This window comes from Rhea pennata, chromosome 19 (genome assembly GCF_028389875.1).
Source record: "Rhea pennata isolate bPtePen1 chromosome 19, bPtePen1.pri, whole genome shotgun sequence".
Lineage (NCBI taxonomy): Eukaryota > Metazoa > Chordata > Aves > Rheiformes > Rheidae > Rhea > Rhea pennata.
Window position 1 is genome coordinate 12,638,919 of NC_084681.1, and position 14,024 is coordinate 12,652,942.

At 41.1% G+C, this 14,024-nt stretch overlaps 1 protein-coding gene across 1 annotated transcript in view; it reads right to left on the bottom strand.

Moving 5' to 3' along the window:
- LOC134149035 (protoheme IX farnesyltransferase, mitochondrial) overlaps positions 1 to 14,024 on the bottom strand; it is a 99,618-nt gene that overhangs the window by 12,647 nt on the left and 72,947 nt on the right. Inside the window, exon 6 of the mRNA XM_062591794.1 lies at positions 1,562 to 1,794. Coding sequence (XP_062447778.1) covers positions 1,562 to 1,794 — 233 coding nt within the window. The remainder of the gene's footprint in view (positions 1 to 1,561; positions 1,795 to 14,024) is intronic.

Here is a 14,024-nt window from a genome sequence, read left to right on the forward strand (position 1 = left end):
TCACTGCTGGGGTTTACAGCAGCAGTTTAGGTGCTGTTTCATAAGCAGGGGAGAAACCACGGAAACTTGAACCGTGGCAGCTACGACCGCAATTCCTTTTGGTGAATCGGAGCTGCAGCTCCTCCAGGCTGGACTTGGCATTGAAGCAAGGGGAAGCAAGGGCACGTGAGAGTCGTCTTTCAGCACTGACTGGGCAATAAGATGCTGAAGCCAGCACAGAAATTCCTAAATGCTGTAAGAGCCAAGGTTTAAGCAACACCAGCCAGAGTCATAGAGTTATAACAAACATCCATTTATTCTGTGCTTTTAATCTATTCTCTTCTCCTTAGAATCAGAGAGCTTCCAATGAGGTCTGATGTACATTCCTTAACATGAGACACTACATATATGTACACACCATAGATGTCTAAATATAAAAAAAAGCTTCCAAAGATACAAATGTTTGCATAGGAGTAATGCACACAACTAATAAATAAATAAAATAATAATAATAAAAAAACCCAGAAACACCCCACCTTCATCCTAGCTCTGGATTAGATCTATATCAGAACATTTGTACACAGCCAGTTCAGTGTGGCTTTTATAGGAGGTGCATAGCCTAAATGAAGAATGGTGTGCTACGGATTTTGCACAGATTTGGATAACTTCTGTCTACAAGGCTTGTTGCTGGAAGCATTACTCCAGTCTTACACATACCACACGGTGGGATGAGTGTGTGCTAAAAAAAAAAAAAAAAAAAAAAAAAAAAAAAAAAAAAAAAAAAAAAAAAAAAAAAAAGAAAAAAAAATCTTAACAGACCTGTTAACTGAACTTCATGAGTTTCTCTGGAATATAACTCCGAAGAGTTACTTTGATTCTTAAGTTTCTAGCTGGCAGGAAAAACAAGCTCTAATTGTGTCAGCGTTTAGCTGTTGAAGAGATCAGAGTTTTATGAGGGATGTAAAAACAGTTCACAGTTACTAAAACAGAAATCTTTGTCTGCTTTTCAAGGAGAGAGGGAAAGGAACATTTACAGTCTACAGTTTAAAAGTGTGCAATTAAGAAATATACGCATAAATTCATCTTAGGATATTTTCTGGCATGTGGAAAGACAGCAGTAAACACATCTGGGCATTTTCCTGTTGAAAGCTCATGACTGAAAGTCATATCTAACTTGGTATGTTTCTAATCCTGAAACTGCTTACCATTTTCTTCCACGGGAACCCCACTTGCTACAATAGTGTTTTCTTTTTTAGATTTTTTTTTTTTTTTTAAGATGACTTAAGCACATATTCAGTAGGACCGTGTTCTTTCACCAGCTGATGTATTTATCCCTAAAATGCCCCCAAAGGCAGAATGATACAGTCGGGCTTGCTCCTTCAGTGCTTGCACAGTGCTGTAACAGTGAGCTTGGCGCTGCAAACAGTGGAATACACTGGGTTTTGAAGCGCTACTGGGTCATAAAGAATTAGGCTGGAGAGAAAACATTAGTTACTGCCTTTCAAGAAGATGTTTTCAGACACCCAAAGGCAACGCCCACAAGCGCTCTCCCCCAAGACGTAAATTCTGGATTTCTACTTACCGGCGTCAAGGCTACCCGTAGCCGCGGTCCACCCCATGACGGGGGGGATGGCGCCGACGACGGCTCCCACCCACGTGTTGGCGATGCTCATCCGCTTCAGCGGCGTGTAGCAGCACGTGTACAGGAAAATGTTGAAGGCGCCCAGGGCCCCGGTGAGCGGGTTCACTCCCAGCGTCAGCAGGGCGATTCCCGGGACTCCGCAGGCGGCAGCGAAGCACACGGCGAGCAGGGGGCTGCGGAAAGAGCCGGGGAGACGCGCGGTAGAGAGCTTCCATAGCCCCCTCTCCTCGCTCTTCCTCCCGCAAGCAAAGCTTGGAGTTTTTCCTACTTTCCTTTTAACCCAAAACTCCTCACTCAGCCCAAACGTTCGTATTTGACCCCCACCCTAACACAAAGCTTTTTTAAAAAGCTAAAGGCATTCTTGTCACAGATTTGGACTAAGTTCTTCCTATTCTCACACCGTTCTGTTAACCAAACTAATTTACACTCTTTGGGTAAATAAGCTTTACTGGAAGTTGGGGTTTCCAGCAGACTATTTTCTTTTATTTTGATTTTAATCTCAGTGAATTCCGAACACTGGAAAGAGCACTCAGGGCTTGCAGTGAATGAGAACAGTTGTGGCTTGCCAGATTTTTACCTGATTGCAATTTTCCAATGAATCCTTTGACTCAAATGCAGCAGTATTAGACATAAAATTAGGAGGCACTTAAGAGGCGAAGGGTACGTTCAATCATTACAAAATTACCTCTACAGGATTTTTTTTTTTTTAATTTACTGAGAAATGGCTGTTTTTTCTTTTTTTACACTCCTGTTTACCTTGCGCGCAGTGCTTAGAAGGGGTAGCACACTGAAGCAATTCTGGTGACAAAATCAAAAACTAAAACTTACTACCTTTTGAGCATAACTGCAATAAGCTGAAGATATTTCAGGTTTGCCTGCAAGCCGCAAACCAGAAGGGTGCAAATGACCGCTGCTGATTTCTACCGCACATGAGCTAAGCCCAGGGAAGCTTGGAAGTTCCTGCTAAACTATCTGTAAGAAAGCAGCTGAAGCCAATTTGTAAACTTTTGCTACTAAGCTCTACAATGAACATCCAAATACGATGAACAAGGATTTTTTTGTTTCGCTGGTAAAACCAGACTTCACAGTCACAGCCAGCATGCAACTCTAAGGAGTGTTTATTTGTGCTCCCTTGCATCCCGTAAACATGTTTGCTGCTGGCAGAGATATCTTTAAATTAACGTATTCAAGAGCAATTGATACAACTTGAGAAGAGCATTAAACGCAACTGAGAGAAACAACATAGTTTGGGAGACCTGTGGAGGGGGAGGAAAAAATGCCATTAACTGAATTGCTTTTAATAACCCCTACAGCTAAATAACACACTTTTAGTCAGCCATACAAGAGTGTAAAATTCACTTGCTTGCAACCAGTTTCTCTGCGTGAACCTCAACTTTACACATCTTGTCTTGTTTAAAACTATGCAGCCTTTGTATTCTACGATCGTGGCCAAATCTTTAACCCTAAAGTACCTGTTGCCAGCACGGCTCCAACCCTCATACGGAAAAGTCGCACCAGCTGGCGGGGATGGATTTTACAGCAGTTTTATCAGTAAAGAATCCTACAAACATAGCCGGGCAACCGTGTTGCCATCCATCGACAATGAGACATATAAAACAGGAGACTGCTTTCCCGAGCCGTTCGGGGAAAGGAAGCATACGGCATCGTGCCCTTCAGGTTTACAGTTCGCTGTGCTCTTTTATGGGAATGCAGCAAAACACAATCTGTGCAGTAAACTGTCTCCACACCGACTACAAATGCTGCGCTTTCAAGATGTTGCCCCTCGGTAGCGAAAGCCTGCCTGGGTCTGATTCCTGAATAAAATATAGTCACAGGGTGTAAAACCCCAGAGTTACACAATATACACCTTCTCAAGGTGGCAAAAGATTAGCTTGACCCTATGGGACCATGCTACCCACATCTGGTCCTGCAGGGCTCAAGGACATAAATGAGGACACGGTTTGACCTAATGCAATGAGCAGTTTTCTCACTAATCAAGAGTGAAGACTCTCCTATGTCTCTCCAATGCTATATGTCATGAGCTAGTCAGGGAAGAAGCAGCCACCAACCTTTCCTTCCTCCTCATCCAGAAAGGGAACAGAGAAGGCTGCAAGTACAAAGATCTCGAGGGTTAAACTTAGCATGTCTCTCCTACGTTCCCTCACTTGCAGCAGCAATAGCCCATACAATGTGCTATCGACACTGTGACACCTTGGGACCCCACTGAGGGATCAGAAAAAAATCTTTAAATAATGTGGCTTTATCAAAAGTGAAGGGGGAAGTTACATGACTGTGATCTCCAAAGATGTGTTCTGTTCCTGGTGGGTGAAACTGCATTTGTCTCTCTCAGTTTCTTCGTTTTTGCCTTTCTCAGAGGGAAGTGGCTGAAGAAGGTTTGATTATTGGCTGTAATAGCCCTAACAACCTCAGAGGAGGGCATCAAATCATTCATGATGGCTGTTCTTCAAAAGCAGTTGAACCATATTACCTATACATCTAGAAAGTTTTGCATGTTTTACTTCTTCCTAATTACCTAGCATTTCCTTATAAACCAAGGAAATGTAAAATCCTCCTAGAATAGTAATTGTCTGACTTGTAAGGGCCTACACTAGACACTCCAGCTGAGGTCAGAAACTCAAACTGTGATCTAACAGTTCAGATTTGTTATCTCTACCCCATAAAATGCTCCAGATTTATAAAGAAACTACAATCCAAAATTGGGAGCTTGCTTTCTTTGGGATTCATGTGGAGAATTCTACTCACTCTCACATTAATATGCCATCTTTATAAGGTCTAATAGAAGCACAAGCAACTCTCCATTGGGAAACTGAGAATATTTGAAGAGAAAGGAAAGAGATTTCAATCACTGGTGCTTCTTAAAATCCCAAGAGTCACTGAAGATAAGACTAACCTTGAGCTTAAATCACAGTAGTTTAAAAGGTATTCTGATTTCTACTAGTTTATGGTCTGCTAGGGACCATTATGCAAAGGTTTGCTAAGACTCACCACATCTCCATCCTTACAGTAGATCTGTCCAAACTCACGTATGCTGCGTGAGGTTCACTGATTTAACACGTGCCCTCTTGTCAGGGTGCTTGTATCTCAGGCAGCACAGAAAATCCAGGATCTCGTGCTGGATCAGGAGAAAAGGCTGTGATGCTGCAATGAAGCAGGATTTTCTCCATCACCATGTCATCCCAGTACCCCCTACTACCATGCCATGATACATGCATCATGCCATGATACAGTCCAATATGCATCAGGGATCATGAGCATCAGATAACCTGCTGCTTAAGAATTCACAAGTGGTGGTCAAAAATGGCTGCAGGGTCTCTGCTGATACCCTGCATCCTTAGACCATCCCATACAATAAGGCCTGGCTGATGACAGGAATTGGTACGTAAGCTCCAACTCACTTCAGCATTCTCTTACGCCAAGGGAATTGCTCCCATGGGAAAAAAGGCAATCTTCCATTGGAAAATTGGACAAGAAGATAGCTCAGAAAGCAGACTTATTGAGTAAGAAGCTGGGTTTTATGATGGATTCTTGGGAGGAGTTGGTTTCAGTTATTTAGCTGATTAAAATCAGACTCTGGAAAAAAATATTTTAAGTGCCAAATGAGTTCTCATCACATTTCAGCTCAAAAATACACAGTATGTCACCACACTTCCCAAAGGAAAATTAAAACGGGGCAGTTCTGCTTTACGTCCCTCTCCTTTATTGAAAACGTATACGCTGTCGGGCTGTCGTATGCCCAAAAATATCCCTAAAGGACACCCAAAAGGTACTGAAACCTTATAAGAACTTTACTTGAAAAAGGCAAAAAAAAAAAAAAAAAGAAAAGAAAAGAAAAAAGAAAAAAAGAAAGAACTTTTTCCTGATCCAAGGAAAATTTGTTGACGTTTTTCTGCCACAGAGTTCACCAAAGATGGACCCTTTCCACTCACACTCCACCAAAAGTGTCTGATAGGAGGAGGACGAGGGGGAATAGAGGTCAGTGTTTCCATTCAGTTAACGCAGAGCTGAAGCAGAGGGTTTCCACATGCTATTAATCAGGCTGGGGAGAGTTGCTCAAGGGTATTCCAGTGCCAGTGGGGCGAGAACGGGGTGCAAGCAGGAGGAATCCCACACCAGTGAAATTCAGGTTGCTTGCACAACTGCTGGTGTTGACATGGAGCCTCACCCATCGCATCACCGATGGCAGCTTCGGACTGCAGAAATCTGTTTTAATTCATTTGCAATAGCATACACCTTTGAATCTAGGTGCCCCTTACAGATGGGGTTGGTTATACGTACATAATGATCTTGCGCACACGTTCGTGAAGGATATTTATTTAATAGGCTCCAGAGTCATGTGTAATAGCACTTATTGACTCACAGTATTACTTAGAAAAACTGAAGGAGGGAAAACAAATGAAACCATTTGCCCATCTATAAAATTAATGTACTATCTTACCTATTTCACAGCAGCATTAGGAAGCTTAATGTCTTTAAAGATCAATAGTCTCACCAATATACATGCTCTCCTACACTATCTTTGGCAAAACATTTTGTGAAGATGGCTGCTAAAGTGAAGTCAGCATTATAATATAAAAACTAGTATTAAAAGGGGGGAGAAGAAAAAAAGAAAATTATAATCAGAAAAAAAATAATCAAGAAACTAGATGAACTCCCTCCTCAAAACTAATCAATATTTGCAAATATGGAAAATCCCACTATCACCCTCTAAAGCTTTGACCTAACTCTGTGACCATATTGACACTTATACATAAATGCAGACACCAAGCATACATGAATTGTGAGTAGGTGTATTCATGCAATCAGCAGTTGTATGCAATTCATGTTCAGATGTTATGCAAATATACAAGAAATACAATTTGTGACCTTGCCTTAATGGGAAACTGGGCATGCCAAACATATTTACATAAAAGCATAAGCTTGAATGTAAGTGACCATTTAAGACTGCCTGCATATTTTTCAGGGGAAACATAAGTGCTTTATATTATAAATTAGATTCAAAGCCTGTTACAATAGGTAATAAAACAAATTCTCTCTTCTCCCTGTCTGTCAGAGACCTCTTATAGAAACACTGCCCACTTCTAAAAGGCAAACTAAAGGGGGGGGAGGAAGCCCTTTTGTTTTGCTGCAACCATACAAAGAATACCCTAATGAATTTCACAAGAAAGGTGAGACTGATGGCTCAGATTAATCTCGATACTGTTGCTCTGGACAGGAATTTCATCCGCACCTTCTGTCAAAACAACCTGTCACAATATGAGGAGGAATAGTCTAAAACAGTCTAAAATGCAAACTGACAATGATGGAAGCTCCAAAGAAGTTATTTGGCAGAAAAAGAATACGGGTATGATTCTCGTCTCTGCAAGTTTGTTTTACCATCGGCATCTGAGACACAAGTCCAGTGCACAAATACTGTTCCAAAAATATAATTAAAATCAGATTTCAGGAGTAAGCATCACAAGCTGCTTATTATTTCTGGAATCTGTAGGTACTAAAAGTGCCCTCAGACTAGTCACCAGTAAAAGGTTGACAGAGAAAGTACTCTCCCTCCAACTTTTTCCAGGTCAACAACAAGTTATTAAAGTTTTTGAAGACATTTACAAACTTAGACCACAGCGTCAGTCTGAGGTTTTATGTTTTTCCAACAATAATGAGGGGTTACAGAAACAGATGCACGAGTTGCTTCCTTTCGACAGTTTTTATGGGCATGAAAGCCCTAGCACATCAGAAAATCCTTATTCTCTGCAGCTGCTGATTCACCCAAGATTTGTGCATCTCCTGGTATCGTTTTAACTCCTGCAGCCAGGCAACACTAAGTTGCCACCAACCAGCACTAGGGTGGGACCTGAACCTGTGATCATCATGTCTACCAGAATCCTGAGCAATAACTTGGTCACCTCCCTCAGCTGGAGGAGCATCACCAAGGGATTTCTTTTTTCAGCTTTTGGGTTTTTTTTGTTGTTGTTGTTCTTTTTTTATTTTTTACATTAAGATCAGCACCTAAAAACTACTGAACATTCCTTGGCAGCTTTTCAAGATCAACCAAGAAAATTAAGGAAGGCCAGCAACCCAAGAGGTCACCACAGACAGCCCCATCCCACAAGCACTGGGAGCAACAGAAACGCGGAGCTGAGGGTGTTAATTAGTTGCAATAACCCATGCCTGTGCAGAAGCCTTCCTGCTCCTCTGATTTAGGCAACTGGGAGGAAAGTCCATCTCCCTCACGCACACCTCTGGATTGCATTTGTGTAACTTCTAGCTCAGCTTCCCCAGATGGACAGATGCTTGGAACCGGCAGGAGAGGTGTCTTCTGGCACTAGTGCCGTGAAGTCAACTGACTGTAAAAAAAATGACCCACCTGGCTGTAAAAGACATATTTTGCCACAAATAGCAACAGCAGCTTCCCTGAAAGGATTTTTGATAGGAGGCTAAAAAAGAAAAAAACAAAACAAACAAAAAAAACCCTCACTCTCATAACTTCCAAATTCAAAACAAGGAGAAAAACATTCAAAACCAATCAGCAGTCACGGCGGAGAACTAAATTATGGCAGTCTACCAGCAGTGAAATTAAAATTTAACTTTCCACACAAATCCTTTCAGGCTGCATATTTATATCTTTAGTAATAAAAACCATATTCATGACCATTGTCAGCTGTAAAAGTCATACAGTAAAAACAACAACAGTGATGGAAACAAACTGAACATTGTCTGGATCAGTAGCTTTCTCATTGATGGTTCTTCTAAAATGATTCCCATGTTTTGCAGAAGATATCAGATTAAACTCTAGAAAAAGTTCTTCCATTAGGTGGTGGATGGTACCTGATAGAAAAAGCATCCAGGTTTAGATCTGAGATTTGAAATCCCAGTGGCTACATGAGGACACATCATGACGCCTAGTTAGCACAAGTTTCCAACAGCTTATCTTTTTCTACGAAAGACTTAAAGCATGACTGACAAAACATTTTTATCTTCAACCACAACTTTCAATTACAGATTTGATTAGTCTCCAAGGAGAGGAATCCCTTTCCAATTAAAAAGAAAAATAGCTATAACACTGGCAGAGTGGATTTATTGCTAGAAGCCTTTTTTTCTATCACGTAGATCTTAATATCGGTCACAAGCGCTACAAAACATGAGCAATCTGTGCTCTCACTTTTTATGCCATCTCCCACAGTTACATTGTGACTGAAGGTTATGAAAGACCCAAGAACCTGCTGACTGAGGCTTAATCTTGCAAAGTACCAGAATTTCATTAAGCTGAACAATATCTATCAATGAGCTAAAATGGTACTATTTTAAGAAAAAAAAATGTACAGAAAGATCTGACTAGATATTCTTTTATGCTCTCTCAGTCATGCAAGAAAGTTCATGACTCATGATGAGGGCTGGAGGAGGACTTATTTTAAAACTAAAATGTAAAACTAAATTACGCTTTGAATGGGGAACTCAGTTCTTCCCCATCAACTCAAAGCAGCAGGATACGTTACAACTGAAGACCGATGAGAGGCTCTCTATGAACACAAACAAACAGGGAACCTTGTCAAGTCTTTGTTTTTTTCTTTTTTAATTAATTATTTAACTTCGGCTCTACAGGTAAAGAAGCAGTTTTATCATTCTGTCTTTATTTCAACCTCTGCCCTCTGACTCTGAGTCGTGCACAGATCTTCACCTGGTGTCTCACCCCCAAAGATGCACTGCTGTGGGAGACCAGGCTGTTCCTGCACTACAAGAATTGGGATTTTATGTCAGATTCCCTTTACCTGGGTAGTACACTACTGCAATTCTTAACATAGCCAGAAGCCACATGTGAAGTTCTAAAAACCATTTGTGAAATAAAATCTGAACTGGGGAGGAACTATCTGCAAAAAAAGACGTATGAAACCTGTAGGGTGCTCCTAAAGAGTGGGGTTAATGGGTCACATTTAAGCACTTAAATAAGGGGTTTAGACTACCATTATAGTATTGTGTCTCCCGATAAAGGGTTTACAGCCCTGAATGTTTCAAATAAACCTCTTTAAAATGCAAAGCTCTTTGAAATGAATTGCCCCTTTTTGAGTCCCTAATACCTTTCTTCTGTCTGAAGAGTAAACCCAGGCCCATGGGCACCACACTGGAAGTGGTTTGAATGACATCTGGACCATCAACAGGGAAATAAGGCAGGATTCGGTAAAGCGGGACTTCGATACATGGCAAGGAAGGTAATAAAGCACTGCGATGGATAAACCTTTATAACTGGCCGGAAATTGTCACAGAGTTGTCACCATGCTCTGGCTTCGCTATCTACCATCCTGGTTCAAAAGTGTACTTACTGTAACTTAATATGGACTGCGATAAAATATCCCGCATCTGCGTCAACTCCCATGCGTGGAACCCAAATCTTCCCATCATGGCTGCATATAGCTATGACTGAAAAGTCTAATTGGCGCTGTATTTTAACCAAATTGGAGGCAATTAGTTTCCCAAGCTCCTAAAGAATCTGAGCTGCAGATGTTCGGCCTCCCTTGCCAGAGCGGGGAATGTTAAAGCAATCATAAACAAACAAGTCTAGTTTAAAAGAAACACTTCATCTTGAAAAGGACACATCTCTCTTTTTTATGCTTGCATACATCAAAATTGACTCAAATGATTTTGCTGAAAGTTTCCACCGAGATGCAATGTTCACGCTAAGACATGGCAAGAAGGATTTGAACCCGAGAGAGGAAAGAACAACTGGAGTTCGAGGGTAAAAAGGCTCCCCCAGCACGGGGCTGTCTCCTAACCCTATTCTGCCCTCATTTTTACCTGCACAGCTCCAAGTGAACAGTGTCAGGATCTGGTCCGTCATCGTGCACAGGTTCGAGAGCCTAGGACCGAAGCAACTATGCGTTTGGGACGATGTAGGTTAGAGAAACACCACCAAAACTTGGAGTTACTAACAGCACATTTGGTCATTAAAAAAAGGGGGGGGGGGAGAGAAAATTATGCTGCCCTTTGCTATTAAGCAGAAACTCCAATTGGGCCTCACCACTCCACTCAGAAGAAATTAAAAATGAAAAAGACCTATACTTTTAAAATGTTTATGTTCTTATTACATTTGTTATATACACCAGAATGCTAATCATAACAACTCCAAGCAACCCTGCAGAGAGTTAGCGCTCCTTGTTATATGTCTTTGTTAGGTAGGAGTGATAGGGGGAATAATAATATTCACAGCTTCCCTGCAGTCACGAAAATGTAAATATTTTTTTTAAAGTGCTTACAAGACAAACCTACAGTAAATTTGAAAAATGGGCCCCGCAATATTTAAACTAAATCCTCCTCTTTAACCTAACAAACGTAACCTTAAAACATGGCAGTTAAGTGATCCATTCATTTTATTTTAAAAACTCAAATTCTCTATTCATTTAAGAACCAGTGACCAGCTGACAAACAGAATGGGTAATGCGCTCTCTCTAGAAACGTTTTTCTGTGATTTAGTACGATTACAGAATAGGCTCTAAACATGTGCTCTGCTCAACCTTCAGCCAGTGCATAGAAAGCAGCAGATAAAGAAGTCTCAGGCTACCTCTCAGTCTCATCAAGATGGAGAAAACTGAAGTTCTATCAACCTTTTCTCCAATAAAAGATCATCCAGCCTTTCTAGATCATGAAGGCCAGGATCATAAACTCTAAATACTTTCCTGGAAACAATGTAAATGTGGAAAATAAGTCATTCACTACATCCAGAGAAAGCAGGACAAAAAGTAACAGTCTGCAGCAGAAGGAAAATCCAGGCAAGAGACATTATTCAGCGGAAGAGCAATCGAGCAGATGAGCCTCCCAAATTGCGATATAAGAAAATAGTTCCTGCCTACCTGCAGTTCCCTCTGCAGCCCTGTAAGCCCGCATCTTCAGGGATCGTTTTAAGACTCTACAGAATGCTCTTCTTTCACCTTAGAGGTGATTCTTCCAGAGGAAAGAAAGTACTGTGTAAATGTAGAAGTTACCGTAAGAGAGAGCTGCCCACAACACTGCTGCTGTAGATCATCCAGGGCAGCTTATTTTATAATATAGCAATAATATAGCAACAATACAGACAGTGAATGGTCAGCAAAAAGCCACAAAAACAACAACCCTCCCCCACCCTATTATTAAACTGCAAGGATAATTTTAGAGTTTTTTCAACATATCATAGATTTCTTCACATTAGCACATGTTGTATTTGAGCGCAAACTGCTGTATGAGATGACATGACTGCCGTACCTGTCACGATAAGCCAAGCACTGTCACCTTCAGCACCACCAGCTATGGCTTGTGTGTTTCACCACTGAATTTACCAACAAAACTGCTCTCAGCTGTGTTCAAACATGATAACGTTTAACCATAAGCTAGCTTAAAGGTACTTGAAAATTCTAATAAGAGCAAAATGAAAAGTCCTCAGGAGACAGTAGGAGATGTGGAGGGCTAAGCACAGGACGTACTCCTAAACTGAACCCAGGGCTTACCATCTTTCTACAGGCTTTGGTCTAGCTATTTTGGGTCCAAAAGTGTCCTTTAAAAACAGCCTGGAATATTTGGGAATGTAAAGATTCCCTTTTTACCCTCTGTCACAGAGAACAGAAAAGAAGGAATCTTTTATTCCCCAAAAAGCAAGGAAAGCCAATCTCAGCAGAGCATCCCAAGCAGATGAAAGCTCCACAGCCTAGCAGTAACTGCTGAAATGAAGAACTTTTTCTAAGGTACTACTCCATTAAAAAAAAAAGGGGGGGGGGGTGAGAGAGAACCTGTGTTTAGCTGCCCACGCTATCTTTTCTTCACTGGTACATAGCTTAGTTTTCCCATTTTCAACTTGTTCCTAAATTCACCTATGACTGATGGTACTGAGCATGCGAACACTGACAATGGCAACATGAACTACATGATGGTCCATCAGAAGACATGGATATCTTACCATCTGAGTGACTGAAACCAGGACTGACAAGAATAATCTGTCAGGAAAACAGAAAAAAAAAAAAAAAAAGCACAAAACACTCACCAGGAACAGTGGGGACATCTGACACAATCTACTGCCAAAGCACCAGGACTCCGTCCCAGGGCTGTACAGCAAGAACCAAAGCCTCAGAGGCTCCATTTCTGCTGTTTAGCAGGTTTGAATTTAGGGTTCCTCTCCTATAGCAAAACCAAATACTCAATGCTTTTAGGAAGCTAAAGTAAAATAAGATCTCATCTCTAAAAAAAAAGATTGGATCTACACTAGGGGAAGTTCCAAAATAATTTTTTAAATGATGAGGGCTGTCGTATATCAGGGTGCTGCATCAAGGCAAAGCTTCCGTTTTCTCATGCAAGAGAAGAGAGTAAAAATGGTTGCATTTTGGGGCTTCTATATTATCTGGGTTTTTCATCTTGGATGGTTCTATCTAAAGCTGTATTTTACAAATGCCCAGATGAAAAAGTTTTAAAAAAGAGAGAAAAAAAAAGAAAAAAATCCTCATATATACAAAGTGCAGGAACATGAATACAAGGTATTATTGTTACACAACGGCAGCAATGCATCATGGTGGTTCCCACTCCTTTACTGCTTGATTCATAACATAATATTCCATGTGATTCCACATCCTTATCAATGAAATTCTGAATAAAATGTGTCAGAGGTTCTCTGCATCTCTTAAACTCAGGAATGCAGCTTTCCTAGTCACTAAGACTGAACAGCGAGAGCCTGCATTTGTCAAGCTAATTAAAGTGCAAGAAAAACCTCTTTTATAGCTGGCTCGCCAAGCTGATAGCATGTAAGTTATAACTTGTAGAAGGTATGATAAACTCTGTCCTTCAGAGCAAGAAATGCACTTCTAGCACAACTTACGGTAAACAGAAATCAAGGTAGAGCGGCTTACACCCAGAGGCAGCTCCGTAATGGACTTGTTGAGTAGCGACGTTTCCTAGAACGTTTGGCACACGCTGAAGAATGATGCTGCTGCAGTTAAAGTAGATAAGGTTCAATACTAACACACGGAACAAAGTGTGCGGATTTGGACTGCATTAAGCCAGGATTTACAAACACGAACCTGAAATGTTTGACAGACACAGAAAGAAGAGCCAGCAGAAAAACCCTGCGTGTAAGTTCAGGGCAGGAACCTGGGCTCTAAACTTCATTTTAGCTCAGTTGTGCAGCATCACAGAGGGGAAACTCACTGAAACAACCACCTTTGGAGAAAACCACTCATCCCAAATCATTAAAAAAAAAAAAAAAAAAAGCGGCTAAGATGTCTAACCATGAGCAGATAAGACATCTCCATTAGGAGCCCGTATCGGCGCTCCACAGCGCTCGTCGCAAGCAGACGGAGCAGCCGAAGACGAGCAACTTCTTGGTCCTGAACGTTACATTAAGAGTTCATAAAACAATCTTTTTCACTGCCTTAAGGAACAAAAC